This window comes from Equus przewalskii, chromosome 23 (genome assembly GCF_037783145.1).
Source record: "Equus przewalskii isolate Varuska chromosome 23, EquPr2, whole genome shotgun sequence".
In the NCBI taxonomy this organism is placed as follows: domain Eukaryota; kingdom Metazoa; phylum Chordata; class Mammalia; order Perissodactyla; family Equidae; genus Equus; species Equus przewalskii.
This window is the reverse complement of record NC_091853.1, coordinates 3,703,132-3,727,143: the sequence shown is the minus strand read 5'-3', so window position 1 is coordinate 3,727,143 and position 24,012 is coordinate 3,703,132. Positions and strand designations below refer to the sequence as shown.

The window sequence follows — 24,012 nt, the reverse complement described above, 5'->3', positions numbered from 1 at the left end:
GGCTTCTGAAACCCTTGTCAATTCCTAAGTGGTAAGAGCACTAAGAGTATCTTTTGTTCTAATGAGGGCACTTGGGCTCTGGGATGGGGGCTGGTCGCCAGAAAGACCAAGCCATGATTAGAGGCTTGGAACTTTCAGCCCCACTGCTGCATCCTCCAGAGAGGGGAGAAGGGCCGGAAATGGAGTTAATAAGTGATCATGCCTAATGAGGAAGCCTCCATACAGCCCCAACAGTACGGGGTTCAGAGAGCTTCCAGGTTAGTGAACACATCCCAACTCCACAGGGACACAGCTCCTCCACTTGGGACCCTCCCAGACCTCCCTATGTGTCTTTTCATCTGGCTGTTCATCTGTATCCTTTATCATATCCTTTAATAAACTGGTAAACATGAATGTTTCCCTCAGTTCTACGAACTGTTCTAGCAAATAATCACATCACATGGGGAGGAGGTCATGAGAACCTCCAATTTACAGTCAAGTCAGACAGAAGCTGTGAGTAACCTGGGGACCTACTACTTGTGATTGGAATCTGAGGCGGGGTGGAGGTGGCAGTCTTGTGGGACTGAGCCCTTAACCTGCGGGATCTGAAGCTATCTCCAGGTAGACAGTGTCAGAACTGAGCTAAATTGTACGACACCTAGCTGGTGTCAGAGAATTGCCTGGAGTGGGGAAACGAACCCACATTATCTGGTGTCAGAAGTGTTGTGAGTGTGACAGTAGTGTGAGAGTAAAGGAGACAACAGGAGGAGATGACTGGAGTGTTTCCGACTCAGTGCTCAAATACAGTCAAGGCTCAAGGGCTTTCTCTTCCTCCCCTACTCCTCTGCCTCAGAAAGCTCATCCAGCCATTTTCTCCTCTCTCTACAAGTGATTCCTTCCTAGGAGCACCCAAACATGCTCAAGTTTTTCCCATATTTAAAAAACACAGCACATACACCACTCAAGCCTCTGTCGACCTCATGGTCTCTCCTAGCCATGTTTCTGTTTCTTCTCCTATACCAGTAAGCTTTTTGAAAGTCTGGTCTACATCCACAATCATCCACATTCAAGGTAAAGAACAATATCCCAACTGCTAAAACCACTAAACAGATTTTTTGTGTAGTGGACAGCATCCCATTCTAAGCTTACAACACCTCTTTACAGCATGACACTGACCTTCACGCCTTCCTTTTGAATAGTTCTACTCCCGTAGCTGCCCAGGCACCACATTCCTCATTTCTTCCCTACACCCATGTTTTCCAGGCTAGTCTTTGCTTCTCTAGAAGGGAACTTCATTTGTCCATACCCCATGGCCTCTACGCCAGGAAGTATGGCATTTATTTACAGCAATTATCTGTTACATTTTTAGAAAGAAACCAACCCAGAAAGGACACTATTCTAATGAAACCCTTCCAAGCATTCTTAAAACGCAAGGCTATCACCTAACTTTTAAAAAGTTACACTGGATAAGAAAAAGAATGTTTTAAGATGATGTTACTCTTCAGCTTGAGCCTTACTATTTACTTTGGTACAGACATAATGCATTTATGCCGATATCGTCTTCAACCCCTTCATCCACAAAAACATATGTGCTCCCCACATACCTACCCACTTGTATACATCATATAATATCCACCCATTTGGATACAAAGGCACAATCAGATACACAAACTCATAATGAACAGTCGACAAGGTCAGTTCCACAGGTGGCAGACAAGTGGAGAGCTACATGACCAGATCAGTTGCAGGATGAACAAATCTAAATGACAAAAGATAAACTAGGGGAGAGTTACAGGTGCTAAGGAAACAATTATCTAATGCTAGCATCATGAGATATTTTAGGTAGTACAAAGAAAACTGTGTCGCTAATTAGTTTCACGACCTTAGGTAAACTAACCTTTTAGGCCTCTTCTATAAAATATAGAGGGATAGACTAAATGATTCTCTGAGAATTCATCACAATTCCAAAACCCTGAGTCTACAAAAAAACTTGACTTTAAAACAAACTGATTGCTGCTTTTGATTTATTGTCTTTACTCATTATATATTTATTATTATTTATATATTTGTTTTCATTTCATTATTGCTTAAATCACAACACCCACAATCATTATGCTTCAAGAACAATGCTTAATGCTGGGGACGCTGTCTTTAACAGACCTTACGGATAAGTGCTATAATTGAGGGGTTAAAAAAAAGTACTTATAGGAGTATGGAAAAGGGATATTAAACTCTGCCTAGGGGAGTTCTGGAAGGCTGTACAGAGGAGGTGACATTTTAGTTGTCAGTTGTGGGCCTGGCCCGGTGGCATGTAGGTTGGATTCACATGCTCCACTTCAGAGGCCCGGGGTTTGTGGGTTCAGATCCCGGGCATGGACCCACATACAAAATAGAGGAAGACTGGCACAGATGTTAGCTCATGGGCAATCTTTCTTAGAAAAAGAGGAAGATTGGCAACAGATGTTAGCTCAGGCCCAATCTTCTTCACCAAAATAAATAAATAAATAAATAATTAGGTTGAAGTTTTTCTGGAAAATGTTAGAAACCCAATTATAACCTAATAGTTAACAAATATGAATAACTGCTCGTGGCCTATTTATTATTCTTTTTAAGCATGTTCCACCAATGGAAGTAGTTTGTCCTCCACTGATAGAAAAGAATACAAAAGGAGAAGGGATTTTACACTCATCATTTCCATTTTCCACTTCTATATTGGAGACTGAAGAGTAGTTTAATGGTGCAATGAAATCCTAACACGTGGGTTATTTTCTAAATGACACCCATCTTGTTGTCTGCAGATCCTTTCAACATCATTTTTAACTCAAAATGTGAAAATTAAGCCATAGTTTTCATTTAAATTAAATAATAGGCAAACAAACTACAGAGTGGCCAGGTTAGTATTAAAAAATTGCTTTGCTAAAGTCTTAACAATATACTAAGATTTCGTGACTTTTATAATGGATATTAGTAAGATGTACTCTAGACCAAGTGAAACTTTACATGACATAATGTAAAGACAGTGTGATTCGAAATGAGTCTTATATTTCTGACCAATGGTAAGAATGGAAGAAAGAAAGAAATTATAAACAAAAACCATAATACTCACAACTTTTACACTCAGGCTTGAAACTCCATGATCATGAAGTTCATCCTCAAACAGGAGAACTTCTTCAAAAAACTTAATCTGTTCTCTGGCTTTCAATTTCTCTGTATCTATATGATCTGTTGTAGGTACAACCTGAAAGAAAAAATTTAAGAAGGAACACATAAAAAAAAATTGAAGGAACTAAAGACATAGGAAAGCAGTTTTTCCTACCAGCCCTTTCTGCACAGCCAGAGCACGTGGTTCTGTGGGTGTCATCAGAAGACATGAAAGATGAGCTATACCCCTTGCCTCTGAAAAACTTAAGACGCTACAGATGGCTGATATTACAGCTTCCCAAAAGACAGAGTGAAAATTCACCATCTTTCATAAGTCAAATTAAAATCAAGTGTTCTGCTGTGACTATGAGAAAAATAATCACCTGAACATCAGTCAGCATGGTGAGCGACGACCATCATAAAAGTTCAAAGCAGTTTCGCGCTGTGCAAGGCCACTTTTAAGACATTCATTTGGAACTTAAAACAAGCTTTTTTTCCCCATTAGAACGATGTTATATATTTTAGATTCCCAGCCTAGTTCCCCAAAATCTACAAACAACATAAAGTGCTTTAAATGAGGTAAATAAGAACTTTCAGAGAAACTCTGAGGGGAAACTCCTAGCACTCCAAAGGGCTTTAGAAGATGCTGGCAATTTTTTCAATGTATTACTTTGTAACTCACACACACACACACACAGACACACACACACTCTTCTGATGAAGAATCAACAATCTCAAGGAGGGACGTGGTCATATCGGTAGCTCGCTAAATCAAGTGTCTCCTAATAGCAGCACTAAAGCATGATGGGTAATACCATTCCTTACTGCACTCAATTTCACTACAAAATCTCCAGTTTTCTATTCTTTGACATGGTTGTATCCCAAATAAACACAACAATGCTTGTTAAACCACACGTATTCAGTAAATGGTAGCCATCATTTTGCTTTACTTAATAGCCGTGATTAGATCATTTGTTTGACTCACGGATAGAATCAAGAAATGGACAGTAGTTTGAGATAAATGGACAAGAATTAGAAGAAAATGATACAGTATATTCAAGACTGCACAGCTTTTGGGGGAAAATGGTCTAAGGCAGTATTAAGTGCTATGTAGAGGGAAGAAAGGTTGCAATGAAAAGAATAAGCAGTTTGACTATGATTCCCAAGAGATGAAAAAACGCACAGTTCTCCATGTTCACCTACAGGGAACACTTAATCTCCTGCAATTGTACTCCAAACTATGTCTGGAGCAGACATGAGACCACAACGGAAAATTATGGGGCATGGGGGGAACAGGGCTGCACATAACCAGCCCCTTGCATCAACTGCACGTTGATCTATTTCAGACAAAAGGTGGTGCCTCTAGGACTGCCAAAGAGCATGAAACTTTAGTGTTAAATAAACACAACTTGTAAATTCCTTACTTTTTATTTAGTTTTAGTTCAAAGGAACACATTTGAAAGATCCTCCTTACAGAAACTCCTGACTTCCAAAACATTAGTTAATCATGATATGGATGCTCTCAATGTTTTCCATATATACCTTCAGTAAGTGACCGATCAAAATGGATCCATCAGTTCTGCCATTTACTTGTTCTTATAAAATGTTTGAAAGAGAAAGATAAAAAATAATTAGATAAAACATAGGTTAGGGACAGTCATTATTTTTAACTTATGTATACTATCTTCTTCATTTACAAGGAGAAATATGTTTAAAACGTTCTACTTCCCAGGCCTCTCTCTTCCTCAACTTATCTTCTCCCTGAACTGAGGCATCTGAAAAGAAAAGGGGAAAAAAACCCAGCTAAACTTAAAGTATATCAAACACTTTTGGCTTCCAGTATTGTCAGAGTAAGTAACCCAGACAAATCCTCTTGCTGAAGACATTTTAAAAAGCTGGTGAAAAAACAAAGACCTCTTAAAAGCATCAAATGGCCAAGATGCCAAATAACTACCAGGCTGAGATCTGGGAGAAGACTGGAGGCCGGAAAAGTGAGCCTGGACCTGGCTGGCTTTGGCCTGGAAACATCAGGACTGGCAGATGCAGAGAAGGCGGACTCTGCAAGCTTTTGGTGCTCACTAAGGGCAGGGACCTTGGAGAATTCTCTGCCACCTCCCAATTTTGGGATGATACCCTAAAGCGCTACACTGGTTCACAGCTTCCTACATTACAGACCCAGTCAACCTCAAACTCTTGTCCTAGACCAGAGGTTGGCAAACTAAGACCTGCAGGCCAAACGTGACCCATCCCCTATTTCTGTATAGACTGCAAGCGAAGAATCATTTTTACTTCTTTTAAATGATGGGAAAAAAAATTTAAAAAGAATATTTCATGACATACGAAAATTATATGAAATTCAAATTTCCACGTCCATAAATAAAATTTTACTGGAACACAGCCATGCCCATTTGTTTATGTGTTGTCTATGGCTGCTTTCAACTACAACAGCATCGCTGAGTAGCTGCAACATACACTCTATGGCCCTCAAAGCCTGAAATATTTACTATCTGGTCCTTTACAGAATCAGGTTGCAGACCTATGTCCTTGACTATGAATGCCCTCAAGTGCCTGTCAGAAAAAAACGCAAGTCCCCTGTAGAGGAAAAATCATCATCCTGGAATTCACGCAAAAATAAGGAGGCATATAGGAGCCTAGCTACCCTAAACCAGAACCAACCAGAAATAAGGAGACAATACAAGACCCTAGAGACTTCAGGTACTAAAAACCCCATGCTGTGAAGGAACAGTGCACTCTCGTTTCGAGGAAATAAAAGCTGAGGGTGAAAATTTCAAAGGTACTAGAAAATTTTTTTTTTTTTTAATTATGATCAGGAAGCATCATGCTGGGGGTGTTGGCAATGTTCTATTTCTTTGCCTTCTGGTCACATTTTACAATTCATTAAACTGTACCTTTATGTTTTCTGAACTTTTCTGAGATATTTCACAATTTAAAAAGGGATGGAACACCAAACTCTTGATACCATACATGAAAAATAAGTCCTGTTCACGTCTTTCAAACGGGACCTCCCTCACATCAGATGGAGGTTTATAACAAGGAAATTACTTGACGTAAATATTTTTTAACTTATCACATAAAGTTAATTAACAGCAAATGCCAAAAGTTACTGAAAACAGCATGTGTGTGTTGTGTGTGTGTGTGTATATCTTTTCTTTTTGTCTTTAGAGTATATCTCATTAACAATATATAGCCAAATTGCTGTGTTTTACAATGATTTCTTTCTTTTTAAAAACATGGAGATATAACTCCCATACTATATAATTCACCCTTTTAAAGTGCACCATTCAGTGTTTTTTAGTATATTCACGAGATCATGCAGTCATGACCACTATCTAATTCCAGAACATTTCACCACCCCAAAAGAAACCCCCACATCCAATTAGCAGTCACTCTCCACTCTCTGCTTCCCCCAACCCCTGGTAACCACTAATCTAATTTCTGTTTCTATAGATTTGCCTGTTCTGCAAATCATTCTGGAATCATACATCTGTGCCCTTTGGTGTCTGGCTTCTTTCCCTTAGCATGTTTCCAAGGTTCATCCATGCTGAAGCACGGATCAGTACTTCCCTCTTTTTTTCAAGGCTAAATAATATTCCATTGTCTCAATATACTAGTTCTGTTTATCCATTGATGGACGTTTGGGTGACTTCCACATTTTAGATATTATGAATAATGCTGCTATGAACATCTGTGTACAGGCTTTTGTGTGGATATTTGTTTTCAGTTCTCCTGAATGGATACCTAGGAGTGGAATTGCTAGGGTATATGGTAACTCTATGTTTAACCTTTTTGTTTTAATCACAGTAAAAAATACATAACATGCAATCTACCATTTTAACCATTTTTAAGTGTATATTTCAGTAGTGTTAACTATATTCACATTGGTGTGAAACAGAGCTCCAGAACGTTTTTATCCTGCAAAACTGAAACACTATCAGAATTGTTAACTCATACCCCTAGAGAAAACAGCTTTATCAACTAGTGTACAATACTTACGTGCAGTTCCTTCTGCCTTCAGTCTTACAAACACCATTCATTTTCAATGTTTAAATCAGTACATTTTCCCCTAAATTTACTTTTAAAAACTGAATATATTAAAGATGATACACAAATAGCCAACAAGCATATATAAAGATGTTCAACACCACTAATCATTAAGGAAATGCAACTCAAAAGCCCTCACACATTACTGGCGGGAACGTAAAACAGTGCAGCTGCTGTGGAGAAGTAGGGAGATTCCTCAAAAAATTAAAAATAGAATTACCATACAACCCAGCAATTCCATTTCTGCATATATATCCAAAAGAACTAAAAGCAGAATCTCAGAGATATTTGCACAACTATGTTCACAGCAGCACAACACCAAGAGGTAGAAGCAACCCACATGCTCACTGACAAATGGATGGATAAATAAAACGTGTATACCTACAACAGAATATTATTCAGCCTTAAAAAGGATGGGAAGTCTGACGTATGCTACATGGATGAACCCTGAGGACATTATACTGAGTGAGATAAGGCAGTCACAAAAAGACAAATAAAGGATGGTCCCATTGTTATCTAGAGTAGTCAAAATTCAGAGAAACAGAGGACAGAATGGTAGTTTACAGGGCCTGGGGAGAGGAGGAAATGGGGAGCTGCTGTTTAACAGGTAGAGAGTTTCAGTTTTGCAAGATGAAAAAGTCCTAAAGATTCGATGCATGACAACAGGAAGATACTTAACACTACAGACATATGCCACATAACGACATTTCAGTCAACAACTGACCGCATAAACGATGGTGGGCCCATAAGATTAGTACCATATAGCCTAGGTGTGTAGTTGACTACACCATCTAGGTTTGTGTAAGGACACTCTATGATGGTCCCACAATGACGAAATCGCCTAAGGACACATTTCTCAGAATGTATCCCTATCCTTAAGCGATGCATGGTTGTACTTAATACACCCAGAAACTGTTACAATGGTAAATTTTATGTTACGCATTTTTTACCACAATAAAAAGAAAAAGAAGTTCAAGATATTAAGTTACACCGAATCAGTTGAGCAAATGTTCCAATGTGTTTTTAAAAAATGCTTTTTTAAGTGCCTGGATACTAGGCATGTCTTATTCCTAAGAGACAGTACAAATAGGAGAAACAGCCTTCCACTTCTACTCTCCTGCAAAGTCAATTTATTTATTTAATAAGAAAGAAGAAAACGGCCATATGTTGATAGGTTACTATGGGCCAGCTACATATTGGGCATTTGACCTGTTTTCTCATAACATTCTCATAACATGATCGTAGAGAAGTGCCTATGGTGGCCCAGCTAATAAATGGCAAGGCTGAATTTGAATCCAGCCAGGTCAGCACAACTCTGAGACTGGCTCTTTTCTCTAACACCATGCTACAACTCACAGAATCAGAGGTTAAACAACCCCAAAGAGTGAGAAAACACTAAACACACACAGACCAGCAGCCCCCAGCAACTAGAAAGCAAGAATTTAAGTGCAAAAGAAAGACCTCATTCTAATGCCTCAATGCCTGACACTCTTTACTATCCACATAAAATGTATTCTCCTAGATAGGCATACAATTCCAGGGCTTTTAAATAGTGATTTGGTGAAGGGTTGAAGAGTAAAGAATTTTAAAAATCTTAAGTAACATTATAGATCAAATAAACCTTAAAGGTATTAAAAGAGTTAAATGCAAAAAATGTTCCTATGGAAGTGATCTTCCATATATAACAGACATGCTTAACAATAAGCTATAGCCTTGACATTTATGTTATTGCTATTATGTTACTGAGATACGTACTTTAAAATCTTGAACCCATTTCTTCATCTACAAAATGAGGATAATAATACCTATCCTATAAGGTTATTTTGAGGATTAAGTGACAAAGCCCTAACAATTTTGCCTGGAAACAGTCTCTTCTGGGGTTTTTTTTTTTTGTTTTTTTTTTTTGAGGAAGATTGGCCCTGAGCTGACATCTGTGCCCATCTTCCTCTACTTTACATGTCCAACACCTGCCACAGCATGGCTTGACGAGTGCTGCATAGGTCCGCACCTGGGATCCAAACAGGCAAACCCCAGGCCACCAAAGCAGAGCACACAAACTTAAATGCTGTGCCACTGGGCCAGCCCCAGGCTCTTCATTTTTTAAAGCCATATAGGAACACATTCATCAGCTCTGTTTAGACCATAAAACAAAAATAAATATTTAGATAACATATCTATTTTATTCTTGGTATTTCAATAATAGTAACTTAGCTCCCCTCAGTTTGAGGTATGATATTATCATAGTAATAACAGCAGCTGCCATTTATTGACATCTTACAGTATAACAGACACCGTGCTAAGCACTTTATACATACAATCTTTTTCACTACCTCACAACTGGTATGATCCCCAGCTGACCAAAGTGAGAAACAAAGCTTAGCAAGATCAAATTGTTTTCCAAGCTGTCAACTGATGGTTCTGGGATCTGAACCCAGGTCTGTGTTCTGCCAAAGCCCGAGCTCATCACTACCAGCGAGTAGGTAGTAACACTGACATTTGTCGGCAATATCTTAGAAGAAATGACACTACAGGCTGAAGGGTCAATAAGAGTACTGAGCACACGCTTTTCACCTCCTCCGACTCTCTCACTCCATTTCCATTGCCATAGTTCTTGCTCCTGGGTCACGGCTAATGCTACTTCATAGACTCCAGGAGGCTTTTTTGTAAGTCAGCCCACAAACTAAGTAAGTCATCATCATTATTGCAGAGGGTTAAACAAGTTCCCATTTCCTCACTCCCGGCAATGAAATATTAAACGGCCTATGCAATTTGCAAAGTTTTTCAATCAAGAGTGAGGAGAAAGGAGAACACTAATCAATGAAGTATCATAAGGGACTGATGCAACCTTCTTCCCTCATTAGCCTGTAAGGGAGGGATTTTTGACTGTCCTCTGCTGTATCCACGACTCCTAGGATTAGTGCCTGGCACACAGTAAGAGCTCAAGAATGAATGAATGAATACACATTCTCTCAAAAACTGTGTTTTTGTCTAGGAAACAGCATGGAAAAATACTTAAAGCTTGGAATGTAGGAGTGCCATAAACTGAAAATAAGAATTATGAAGTTCCTGCTATGAACTTCTATCTTCCCAAGATTCTAAAAATCTACGCAGAAACAAGGAGCCCGCACACAACCCTATCTTCCTAACATTTCCACCTAAGCACCAACATACAATATAGGGTCTCCAATAACTGCTTTTAATGTAAATAGCTTACACTGAAATAATTTTGTTCTCTATAATGGAATGGGATATTTATCATCCATTATAATAGAATGTGACATATAATAGTATGTGATACTGAGAATGTGATATTTAGAATGTGATCTATAATAGAATGCGTGATTCATGTGAAATGAATGTGACTTCATTTCAGTTACACTGTAAGATTTCAAAATACAGCTAAGCTCTCAACGTGAGACCTAACAATTCCACTTTCCTAGTGTCATTTATGATGAAGTTGAGTCTCTTCTTAAGCAGGTCTTACACAGATGCAACTTGACAATATAAGGCTTAAGAATTTATTGAGAGCTTGCCCACAGATTATCTCAAATCAAAACTCTACTGCGTGGTAGATATTTCTGTTTACCCAATCTACTGATTAAACTGAGACTCAGACAGATTAAGTAACTTGGCTAAAGTAGTATCAAGTTCACACATAGTGCAGGCAGGACAAAAACCTAAGTTGTCTGACCAAAAGTCCTATTTGCCCACATGCCTGTTGATCTGTAAAACTGTAAGCTACTATCTAGCAGGTTCTGTCTAAATCACCTAACACATTCCACCAAGGACAGATACACATTCTAATGCTTCTTGACAGTGATAATGACAACATTAAGGAAGTTTGCTATTGCTACCAACCACATTTTTAAGATAAAAATTGTTCTACTATGGCCTTCTTTTATTTTCTGCTGATAATCATCAAGCAAAATCCCCTCACATTAGGTTCTGAAGCCTCCCACAACAGAAAATAAGTAGAAGCAAAAAATAACCCATTACAAAGTTCTACTGCTAAGACCGTCCAAGACAATGACTCACAAAGCAAAAAAGAAGATTTACCTTTAACTTAAGTGATTCTCCAAGTAATGTTCCCTTATAATCTGTTGTATAGGTCCAATCGTATGGTTTAATAACCTCCTTGGAGTGGTCACCCTCCGTCCTCAAATACCAAAATGAGAAGGATCAGATTCAGTGATGCAGAATATAGATCATCTCTATTCATTTATCACATCAAATTACATTCTACAAATAATGTAAAATATCCTACTAAATACATATACTTGTCATAATTCATAAATACAACTTCTTACAGTTTTTCTGCACATTTATTGTTATTTAACTTGTCATGTGCTGATGTAGTCTCTCCCACTCATCTTTATATTGCCTGAGGACATGGTTTAAAAGCTTATACTTCACTGTATCCTCCAAGGTCCTAGTACGTAACAGGCACAAAGTAAATAACTGCTGATTTATCAAGGAAAATATATTTTTTTTAATTTCACTGTTCCTCAAATTTTCAATGCAAATCATAAGCAAGCATTTTTCTTCAAAAACAAGAACATTACAGTTCACAGGGTACTGCCTCCTCACTAAAGAACCCTGAAAACTCAAAAAAGTAAACCCTACATAGCTCAGCTTGACTGTAAGTCAACTGAACGAGTATTCAAGAGGTGAGTAAGTAATCTCCATTTCATGGATGAGAAAAAAAGAATTCTAGAATGATCCAACTATCAAGCTTAATATTATGACTGAATATTTCTTTCAAGTCTTTCTCCTTTAACCCGTACTGCCCAGATTCTCACCTGCTTTCCTGCCACTCTTCGGCACAGGCTACTTTAAGCATTCCTTGGTAGTTGTTTACACATCTTAAGGCATCTGTAGCATTGAATTCAATCCCAAAGCCAGAGCCATGCTGGATTCTTAAAACGTTGTCTCCAAACATCATTTCAGGGAGAGATGGCATATGCAATTCATCGGCTAACCTACACATCACCAAAAGTCAGGGAGGATTACTTTATACAGCTGTTGGCACTGCTGTTTCCTTTTGATCCCAACAGAATACTTCCTACATTACTGAATGAGTTAAGTAAGATATGATTTAATAAACATAATGTATTTGTAAAGTCTGTAAATGCATTTGTCATCCATTCTCTCCATGTATATCTTCATGGCACTGTACTAGGTAGTGAGCTAAAGAAGACAGATAACAAAAATATAAATAAATACATAACATAACATCAGCTAGTGATAAATGACACACAAAGAAAAGCAAGGTAATTGGGGTGCTATTTTAGGTAGGATGGTTAGAGACGCTTCTGAGATGAGCTGCAAAACTACCTTGTGAGCTAAGAAAGGTTCAGAGACTTTAAGTAACTACCTCAAGATCACAGAGCTACTAAGAGCTAACACTAGGCTTCTTTCTATTATACTAGACTGCTTTATAAATACTTGGACCTCATTTGTCCAGCCTCATTGGAGAAGAAAGTTATATTAGACATACTACAAAGCCAGGATCATAAATTATTAATCCACAGATGTGTTTTCATTAGCCTGTACAATATTTTCTTGAATATTTGAAATAGTTGGCAACAATTATTGAGAAATAGTTGCCAATAAAAATTGAGAGCCTTTTGAGAAATCTGGACTTCTGGTTTCTCTTTTTTAAAAAAAATGGAAGACTAGGCAACATAGGACCTGCATTGCCACACAGCACCAAGTGGCTAGAGCTGAGTAGAGGCTGCCCCCTTTAAGTGGGGCCCGGGCTCTCTGGTTCACCAGTCACCTTGGCCCTTCGGAAAGCTGAGTTCGGAATCCTTGTTGAAAGTTTTCCAAGTGGCAGCTAGTTACTCATTTCGGAAAAAGCAACTGTATGTACAGGTTCCTGTGCCTTACGAACCCATTACCTCAGTCACAACCCGGACTTTCAACTTAGGGATGAAAGTTCAGCTTCTCAACCAAATGCAAGTATCTACGGGCTGGCAGGAACCCCTGAACTTTAACCTGAGAACTCTGCCCCATAGACTCATGCTGAATTGAATAATGGCCAATTAAACTTACTCTGATCTCTCTTTTCCTAAGTCTGAATGACAGTCAAGCACAGACCAAGAGACAGGACACAAAACAGAAGTCACAAAGTAGAGAGAGGGGAAGAGTGAAAATGTTCAGTAACAGCAAGAGAAGCAGAGAGAGCAAAGCAGAGACTGAGAAATAACAGTAACAACAACAGACTTCTACAGTTGTTGGGGCCGCGAGAATTGCCGTTCATTTTCTGAGATAATTCTGTGTTTAATTATTTCCTCATGTACTATTAAATTCCCTTACTTGAGGCAACTTGGGTCTCTAATCCTTGCAACCTGAAAGCATAACTAACACAGAGGTTTCATGGAAGTGAATTTTCCAGTTACTTTATACACCAAATTTTTTATTTTATTGATTTTGGAAAATTTTCAAAATGTATTACAGATTTTTCTGTGTTCTTAAACAAAAAATATAAAACATTATTTTACTTTTTCTTGATGATCAGGGATCATCACATTTAACAATCTTGTGAGACAGTGTCCTCAAGCTCAATTGAGTGTGTACACCTCTGGCTGCTCCAGAATGTGCTATCTGCCCCTGAAGCACCCTTGCCCCTTTCTACTTGGTTTCTAATCTATCATAGGCTGGAAAAGCAAACAATCACACATTTCTTAAAATTGCATAATGAATAAAAAGAGAACATGAAAAATAGTAACAACTCATTTACTAGGGCAAAGAGACTGCAGGGAACTTTTTGCTTCCTTCCATCTCCAATATGGTTATAATTATAAAGTGTGCACTAGAGTCCAAAGTCTAAATATGCTCTGAACGACATTCTAAGGGACTCTTAATAAAGCACAGCATTTCAGTGCAGGTGTTCTATGATAGCTACTTTAGCAGATCAGAAGGCTTTCTTTTCTTTTTTCTTTTCTAAGACTTCTGGATTTTTGAACAGCTACAGGGCTTTACTTGCTAGGTAAGGTAAAATACTACTATATTAAAGAATATATTCTTACATAAAGCCAACAAAAGATCTAGGCATATTCTAAGACCACAATTACCCTCTTTCCAATTGCTTTAGATCTATTTCCAATCAGACACATCAATTAAATCTTGTATATATATTAAAAACAAATAAGCAAAAGACCCTAAATGAAAAAATTAAATAGTTTAGGCTTTCAATGAGAAAAACATTGATTCTTATTAGAAACATCTATTTCATTCCTGATCATCAAAGGCTCGTCACTTTCAAGAATAAAGATAGGTTCTAATTCCATTATGCCTTTCTAGGAGATGACAACGCATCATAGTCCCCATGTTTCCATAAGCTTCATATCTCTGGTGAACCTTTTGTTTTTACACAACAAAGTTATATTAATTATAGGAAAAGATAGCAAAGATCCTGTTTCTTATAGGAAAACAACTTTTCCAGTAAAATTTTCAACTTGTTGCAAGTTTTAAAAGGTGATGATGAAGAAAGTAAAAACACCCACACTGAAGAGGGAAACCAGCACTTGCTCATACGGATTTCCAGAAGGACTCTGTCAATTTACATTCCACCCTGGGGCAACAATTAAGCAAAAAGCACCAGAATTTAATCTAATTTATACTCTTTGACTCAAAATATCAGCTTTGGGAAATCTGTAATAAAGAAATAATCCCCAATGAAGGAAAAAAACTACACGTTAATATTGATAATTATCTTATTTACAGTAGTGAAAAAGAAAGACTCTAAATATACAATTATAAGAAAATAAATGGTATGCAAACTACAATATATCCATACGATGAAATATTATGGAATCATTAAAAATGTTTAAAAAGAGAATATAATAATGTAGAAAAATACTTATGATACAATAGCAAAGGAAAAAATCAGCCACATAATGTATATTTATTAGATCTGTGCGTGTGTATGCATATGTGCACATATCAATGATCTAACATTTTAAGTTGCACATCTTTAGGATGATCTCTAATAATGTTAATCTTTCATCACAGATTTTAATAAAATTTACTGTTATTAAAAGATAGAAAAGATTAAATACTAGAGAGATTAACACTCCTGTGTTCATTGCAGCACTATTCACAATAGCTAAGACATGGAAACAATCTAAATGTCCACTGACAGATGAATGAAGAAAATGTGGTTTATTCATACAATGGAACATTATACAGCCTTTAAAAAGAAGGAAATTCTGCAATATGTGACAACATGGATGAACTTTGAGGACATTATGCTAAGTGAAATAAGCCAGCCACAGAATGACAAATACACATGATTCCACTTATATGAGGCATCTAAAATAGTCAAATTAATAGAGTCAAAGATGGTTGCCAAGGGCTGGGGGAGGGGAAATAGGAAGTTACTAATCAACAGGCATAAAGTTTTAGTCAACCCAGGCAAGTAAGCTCTAGAGATCTGCCATACAACACTCTACCTGTAGTCAATAATAAGGTATTGGACGCTGAAAAATCAGTTAAGAGAGTAGATCTCATGTTAAGTGTTCCTAAAACAACAAAACGGTATTTTTTTAAAAAGGAAAATATTAAATAATTAAATAATATAAAGATCAACTGTAATTGGAATAAATACCATAAAAAGATCAGATAAAACAAGTTTACTTACTTTACTCAATAATGCATACCAAATATGAAATAATCTAAGATGTGATTCTGTGGATTTTTTCCCAATATACCTGGAAAAATGTGGCAGTCCTATGAGATATTCCAGTTATATATGTGAAAGAAACACTGTCACCACCTTAAACTACTTCAAATGTTCTAAATTCAGAGTATCTCAAACACAGGCCAAACACAGAGGATCTTAACCCCATTTCCACTACTGAGCTTCACTCTTAACAGATGTGTATGACCATTTATAAGGCAGAGAAGACCGGAAGCCTCTATGGGTTTAAGATGCCTTCATTCATTAAAGGAAGCTTCTCTAACTCAATTATTTCCCCTGATCCATTTATTTAGCACCCTAGAGGTTTTTATACCCTAAGGCAAGGCACCACAGAACAATTTAGGATGGGTTAGGGTAATCTTTTCTTTTGTCATAAGAAAGAAGACTTAGTATACTCAGGCAGATCTATTTTAGAAATAATAAAGATATTAAAGATCTGGAATTTGATTCCCTTAAAAACTCTCTAGAGACTGGCTGGGTGGCATAGTGGTTAAATTTGCCCGCTCTGCTTCGGCGGCCCGGCTTCCCCCGTTCGGATCCTGGGCATGGACCTATGCACCAATTATCAAGCCATGCTGTGACAGGCGTCCCACATATAAAGTAGAGGAAGATGGGCACGGATGTTAGCTCAGGACTAATCTTCCTCAAAAGAAAACAAACTCTCCAAGCAGCCAGCACCTCTTAGAGTGTCTGTAAGTAAATTATGTGGGTAACCACAACTTGAAGCTGATTGCTTTCTATATAAGTACAATTATATATATGGTGCAATATGTAACAGAAAATTATATGGAGGGGAAAACTCACAGAGTAACTCAATCTCAAAAAAGGGAACTTTTTTCCTTTCTTTTCTGTATTTCCCTAATTTTTCTTAGTGAGTCTGCAACAATGCTTTTTTTTTTTAATTAAGAAGCTAAATGTCCTTTCCTGACCCTCCTTTCTTTCTTCTTCCTAAATCTTAAAACGCCAGAGCTCCCTGGGGTTCCATCTCACGACCTTTTCCTTTTCTTCTGAATGACTTCTAGATAAACTTAATTGACTGGAAAGGCTCCAGGTATCAACTATAAGCTGATGATTCCCAAACATAAACCCATGGACAAGCCATCATTTTGAAGCTCCAAGATAAATATATCCAAATGCCTGCTACACCTCCACTTTGTGACCCACACACAATCACAGTTCAACAAACTGAACTCATCCTCTACGATCCTCTTCCCTTCTTATAAATGCAACTCCTGCCCCCAGTCCGCTCCTCCTGTGTTTCTCACCCTGTTCAGTGGCAATGCTTTCCACGCAGTGGCCCCAGCCAGAAATCTTCCCATCAGTGTAGGTTCCTCCTCCTATCAATTGGCCATCATATCTAGGAACTTAACCTTCTAAAACCTCTCCTCTCCTCTCTCCCCTTCTAAGCGGTCTCCTCGCCCAGTCCTGAAGCCCTCCAATCCATCCTCCACATCACCTGCGGAGAAATCACCAGGGTGTCCATCTGATAATGGCGCCCCTTCGTATTAAACTACACCCGGTGGTAGCAGATAAAATACAAAACTCCTTAGCCCGGCATACAAATCCCCTCAGGGCCTTCCCCGCACTTCTCACCCCTGCTCCTCTGGGACCTCACGCTCCAGTCACAGAAACGGTCCTTCAAACCAGTCATTCTCCCCGCTCTGCCGGGCCTCCTGGCTTCACACGTGCCCCACCCCTACCCCGATCCACGGGCTGGGTGGAGATTCAGTTCAGGCATCCCAACTTCCCGGATGCCTTGTCCCCCTCAAATAACCCCGCGGATACATCTCTATCAAACAGCTACTCGCCCCGTATGATAATTGTCTGTCTTTCTCTCCGTGAACTCCTTGACGCAGAGGTGATCTTCCATCTTCCGTGTCTCAAGTGCCTGGTACAGCACCTGACACGCTTTTTAAAAACCAAGCCTATACACCCTGCCGGTTATGAACCCCAAGAAAACAGGTCAGGGTCACCCACAAAGAAACAGTCTAAAGGTGGCGCCGTCGGGGGCAGGTGGAGACCGCCGGCGAGAGGGGACGTCCCCCGGACAGCCGCGCTCCATCACACCCGGCGGAGCGACGGCGTCCCGCAGGCAGCGCCTGGCGAGCGACCCGAAGGACGGAGACGGTGGTAAGAGCTTCTCAGGTGTCATTCGGAGACCCCGTCCCCAGAGCCACAGCCCCCGCCCCAGGGGAGGGCTGCGGCTGCGCCGAGCTCGCCCGGCCTCCCGCCCAGGCCCGGCGCCCCGGAGCCTCACTTCTCCACATCCGCCGACTTCATGATGTGGGTCTTGGCCGCCGTCAGCTTCCACGGCCCGAAGGAGAAGTCCTCGTGGCTGCTCTGGAAGCCGTGGATCATCATGGCTGAGGCGGGGTCCGCGCGGGTCACACGGAACAGGCCGCGGCCGACACGGCTTCCTCTGCCTCCCTCCAGCCCAGCCCCGTCGGCCCGCGAGCCGTTACCATGCCCGGCTCCGCCCCTCCCCGCCCCCTGCCGGCCGACCCGGGAGCGGGCCCTCCTTTCCGCCTTCTTCTCCGCCCCTTCGCTTTTTGCTTCCGGGGCCAGTTGTTAATTCTGCGTGGTCCACTTCTTACGTCATGACGCGCCGGAAAAACGAGAGAGAACACGCTGAGGGGCGGGGCTTCGGCCGCAGGGGGTGTGGTCAGGGACGCACCACCCCCGGAGCTCGTTGGATGACGTCATCTCGGGCATGTGGCGGATGGTCAGGGAAGGCGACGGTCTGTCAGCTTGACCCTCGCAGACCGCGCAAAGCAGCCTGAGTGCCTCCTGTGGTGGCGGGTCGGTGTGGAGAGGGGATGCCAGCATTTTTATGTTGAGGCCGGAAAAGTAATCCCTAAGAATTTGGGAGGTCCAGCACCAGGTGTTCCATGATTTAGAAGTGGCCATCTAGCCACTATTAAGACAGACTATCAAAAAATTCAATCCTTCCGGGCTGCCTCGGCGGCCTGGTGGTTAAGTTCCCGGCGCTCCGCTTTGGCGCCGGGGTTCAGTTCCCAGGGGGACCTACACCGCTCGTCCGTCAGTGGCCATGCTGTGGGGCCGCTCAGGTACAAAAAGGGGGAAATTGGCAGTGAGGGTTAGCTCAGGGCGAATCTTCCTCAGCAAAAAAGCTCATCCTTTGGACATTTCAAGACTTTCCTGGTCTAACTGCTACCTAGGCACCTGGTATAGTGGAAACAACACTGGAGACCTGGGGCTAAATCCGCTTTTGCAGCGCTGTTGTGTGCATCCTTGGGCAATCCACTTAACTAACGATTTTGGCTTCAGCTGCCTGAAAGTGAGGTGGTTTGATGTGAGGGCATCTCCCAAATGTGTCCTTCTGGCCTCATTTCCATCAACTCCCTTGCAGCCCTACCCACCTGGGCTCAGCCCTTACCCCTGCTGCTCTGTCTGAAACATCATACTTCAGATGCAACCTGGCACCTTTTACAAATATAGATTCTCCAGCCCCTGGGCCTTGCTCTGGCCTAGAATGATGTGCCTTGGACTGATACATCGCCTTCAAAAGGCTTTTCCTGAACCCTAACACTGGATTTAATCATTTCCTCCTGTGAGCCACTATATTGATTTAAATCAACTTCACTCATTCCAGTTATCACTGTCCATTCATTCACCCAATGAGTGATAAAATGTGAGCACCTGCTATTCGCCAAGCATTCCTTTTATTACAAAATAGCACTCATACCCTTTCTCATAACAGAGATTGGCAATGGAATTCAAAAACATGCTTTCAGAGATACAAGGCAGGACTTCCTGCCCCTTGAAATGCATGTTATCCGTCTATCCAATTTCATCTAAAATTTCAATTGCTTCTAGATAGGGCAACAGGTCACTGATTTGCTTAATCAGTCATTTACATCTTAGTCTAAATGATTTCATGTTGTCATTTTCTATGAGCTGGTCTTGATAGAGAAGTACCAGGCCATCCCAGCTAGAACTGAGGAGTCAGTGCTTTCCTGCCTACCTTCCCAAAACATTTGTCCCCTTCCAAAAGTTTCCTAGATGAGATGTGATGAAGACTGCCTCGAATAGGGGTATTTTTATTTAAATTTAAAAATTGAATAATTAAACCAGTTATCTCTATGGCCTTCAGTTCAACAATTTATTAGAAGACTTTAAAATTCTTTGAGAACACAAGGAAATGAATCTTTAAAGGTACAATTTCAAGCACTCATGCATTAGAAAGAGAGAGATTTAGGCATTGGTAGGGCGTTTTCAGTGCCTATTCAAGTACCATCATGCAACAACTATCTGCTTTATAAAGTTGGTTCCTGGGATCGAGTAATACCAGTCATACCTGGGACTTGATGCAGGGAGGGAATTCATTTTCAACAAAATTGGGCAAAGGATGTTAGAGCCACTAGATCAAACTGTCGACTGTACACATTTGTCAAGATTCAATTCTGAGAACAACCAACTGGTTATTAGAGAAATTTACTCACTCAACAAACTTTTTTAGCACCTACTATGGTGCCAGAAATTGTTTTAGGTATTAAAGACACAGGAGTGAATAAAACAGGCAAGATCCCTTTCATCTTGGAGCTTACACTGTAATGGAGAAGACAGGTAATAACAAGTAAACACAATGTATAATTTCAGATATAAATTCTGTACAGAACATTAAGCAAATTAAGTGGAGAGGGTAAGTGTGTGTGAGTGTGTGTGTGTGTGTGTGTGTGTGTTTGGGGGGTGGGGAGCAGACTGGTATGGATGGAGTGATCTAGATAGAAACAGCTCTTTCTAGGAGATAACACTCCAGCGGAGATCTGCTGACAAGAAGGGAGATCCATGAGAAAATTTGGAGGAAGAACATTCCAGGCATCAGGTATTCAGGCCCAGAGGAGGCCCTTTCTTGCCCTTTAGTAAGAGCAAGAAAGCCAGTGTGGCTGGAGTGGAAGGAATTGGGAAGAGTTCAGAAAGGCAGGCCGAGGCTCCATCATGGAGGTGTGGTGGAAGCTATACCATATCCTTTCTGGGCAACCTTATCTAATGACTATACCATTCTTCAAAAAAAAAAAAACAACCTCTGTTGAGCGGAAGCTTTCTCTCTTTAAACAACCTGTGCCATTTATGAAGAACATTCTAATGATTAAAATGTTCTCTTGTAGGTTAAACTAAAATATGCTTCCTTGTTACTTAGATTATTTGAAACTGGTTTTGCCCCTGGCGTGCCATGGAACAAACATATTCCCTCTTCCATATGATTGTTCTTATATTAAAATTATTTTATGCCTTCCCCTTTTTACTTATCCACTCACTTGTACATCTGTCCATCCATCCATCTGTCCATTCATCTATCTGCTTATTTATTCAATGAATATTTACATTTCTAAGATCTGAGGCATAGTTCTTGGAGAAAGGCATTACAATGGATAATATAAGTAAGCTATGCTATTCCCCAGCCTCAAGCAACTTTTTTCAAGTCACCTGTGCCGCGTGCCAAGGATATATAGATACATAAGACATTGTCTGTAATCTCAAGTATAAGATCAATTGCACTCAAGTATAAGAAATGAAGTAAATAAATACAAACAATACCATATGACATCTGGGCAGTAAAATGGTGCGTGTACGTGGACAGGGTACTAGGGGAAGGAGTAATTCATTCTCTCTGTGTAGGTTAGGAATGATTCATTCAGAAAGGAGCTGATGCTGGAGCAAAGTTTTAAATAAAAAGTAAAAGATTTCACCAGGAGGAGACAGTCCACTTCAGACACGAGGAACAGCCAGTGCATAGACATGGAAGCATGGAACAGCGTGGTATGAGTAAGGAGCAGGAAGTAGTTGAACATTGCTGGAACATAAACTTTTACCGGGAGCATATAGAAGATGAGTCAAGAAAGGTAGGCATGGGCCAAGTCATGAAGGAACTTGATGGCTGTGCTAAAGAACTTGGGATTTTTTCCAATGGATGGTCAGGGGCCACTGCCTAGATGAGAGATCATAATGGCCTAAATTTGTGTCTTCAAAGTGAGGTACACACACACCAGGGTATGGACGTCTTCCCCTAACGGTGCCGGGAAGGAGGAGGAACATCTGTGGGAGGCTCACTCCGCGCCAGGAACTGCGTGTTGTTTAGACATTCTTCAGACCGGCCGTGTACCCTTTACTCCCCTCACTCTGCCACCTGCGTCCCCGCACCTCCCCTTTCCAGAGGAGGAAATCAAGGCCGACAGAGGTGACGTGAGTTACCCAAGGTCACAGGCAGGAGCCAGAGCTGTACTTTCCCTCTCACACCATGCAAGTGTCAAGTGGCAGGCACGAGAGTGAGGGGTACCAGAGTGCAGAGGAAGGAGCTGACCGGGACACACGGAAGGCTTCCTGAGTGAGGAGGCAGGGTCTGAACTGAGTCTCAGAAGGTAAGAACGTAAGAAGATTCTAAGCAGCCGAGGAAAGGACAAGGGCAGCGTGGGAGGGCTCCAGCCCTGCCGGTCCTCGGGCATCCCCACCACATGGGCACTCAGCTAGGGCCGTGCGTGGGAGGACAGCGGGGCTTGGGCTCACCGACATGGCCAGGTGCAGCGGCGTGTTGCCGTGCTCTCCGCGGGCATCGGTGTGGGTCAGCAACACCATGACGCAGTCCAAGCGGTTGCGCATCACGGCCACATGCAAGGCTGTGTTCCCTGCAGAGCTGGTGTTGTTCACGTCGCAGCCCCGTTTGAGCAGCATGCCGGCCATCTGTGGGAGGCAGGGTCAGGCCCGAGTCAGTGGGGCACCAGGAGCAGCTGTGACCTGCAGTACCTGGCAGCATCAGGGCACTGCCGCTTCCTCCCTGACACGCCTTCAGGTACCGGGCCTCTGGAAAGCTCTAGCAACAGATTGGCACCTGAGCTAACAACTGTTGCCAATCTTTTTTTTTTCCTACTTTTTCTCCCCAAATCCCCCCAGTACATACTTGCATATTTTAGTTGTGGGTCCTCCTAGTTGTGGTATGTAGGATGCCGCCTCAGCATGGCCTGATGAGCAGTGCCATGTCTGCACCCAGAATCCGAACCAGCGAAACCCTGGTCTGCCGAAGTGGAGCATGTGAACTAACCACTCTGCCACAGGGCCGGCCCCAGAAAAACGTTTTGATCATACAGCATCCCTGGACAAAACAAACATGAATTCCTTTTACTGTTCTATTTGGTTTTAATTTAACCCATATTTCCCAAGTAGCTGTCTTAAAAATCCCTGGTTCACCGCTTCATTTCTCTCTTCAGAAATTAGCACACAACAGTTCCCTCAGGGACGCTGTGCATCCTCTGAAATGTTATAGCCTGTTGTTTCTTTGACCTGAATTAAAGCACAGACATACAAAACTCTACCCTTTACTACAGTCTACTGCTATAAATTTTTTTTAAAGTAAAATATGCCTTAATAAGGAATTATCCAGTGATTTCCTGATAATCTCAAAAGTAACATTTGAATCAAGGTCTTTTTGTGTGTGTGTGTGAGGAAGATTGGCCCTGAGCTAACATCTGTGCCAATCTTCCTCTATTTCATGTGGGATGCCACCACAATGTGGCTTGACAAGCAGTGCTATGTCTGCGCCCGGGATCCGGACCTGTGAACCCCAGGCTGCCAAAGTAAAGTGTATGAACTTAACCACTACACCACTGGGCAGGTCCTGAATCAAGGTCTTTTATATTTTGATTTTATATTTCAAATCAAGGTGTTTATATTTTTCTGAGTCCCCAAATGATTGCCCATTTATGCTAAAACAATACCAGCTCTCTATAAAATGGATACAGTTACTCAGCATTCATTACTCTGACAATGATATAGTGTCTCTCTTACCCTTTATAAGTGATTCTAAAATAGGGCTCTTACCTATGTTCCATCAGCTCTTTTGCTCCATTGCAGACCGTACACTTAAATCTGTGCTCACAGTGTGTACATGTATTATATACATACAACAAAGCACTAGAATATTTATGCAATTAAAACTTTAATGCCAAAAAGTAACATCAAAGACAAAAGGAATCAATACTACAATGGTACTGATTCCCCAGATGACCTCCACCAGGAGCCGGTGGAGTGCTCTGAGAGACTAAGCACAATGGAGCTGGCCCGATGTGAGGATGGCCACACGGTGGCTCCTGCTTCCTGGCGCTCAGCAGCTC

At 40.9% G+C, this 24,012-nt stretch overlaps 1 protein-coding gene across 2 annotated transcripts in view; it reads right to left on the bottom strand.

The window, feature by feature from the left end:
* TIPRL (TOR signaling pathway regulator) overlaps positions 1-18,574 on the bottom strand; it is a 28,710-nt gene extending 10,136 nt beyond the window's left edge. The window contains exons 1-4 of one of the 2 annotated variants that reach the window (XM_070591533.1): positions 18,144-18,574; positions 11,982-12,161; positions 11,239-11,338; positions 3,086-3,217 (exon numbers count right to left, since the gene is read on the bottom strand). In XM_070591533.1, coding sequence (XP_070447634.1) covers positions 3,086-3,217; positions 11,239-11,338; positions 11,982-12,161; positions 18,144-18,247 — 516 coding nt within the window. In that variant the 5' untranslated portion in view covers positions 18,248-18,574. Of the gene's footprint in view, positions 1-3,085; positions 3,218-11,238; positions 11,339-11,981; positions 12,162-17,694 lie in introns of both variants that reach the window. The other variant, XM_070591534.1, reaches the window with a different exon arrangement.
* Between the last annotated feature and the right edge of the window lie 5,438 nt (positions 18,575-24,012).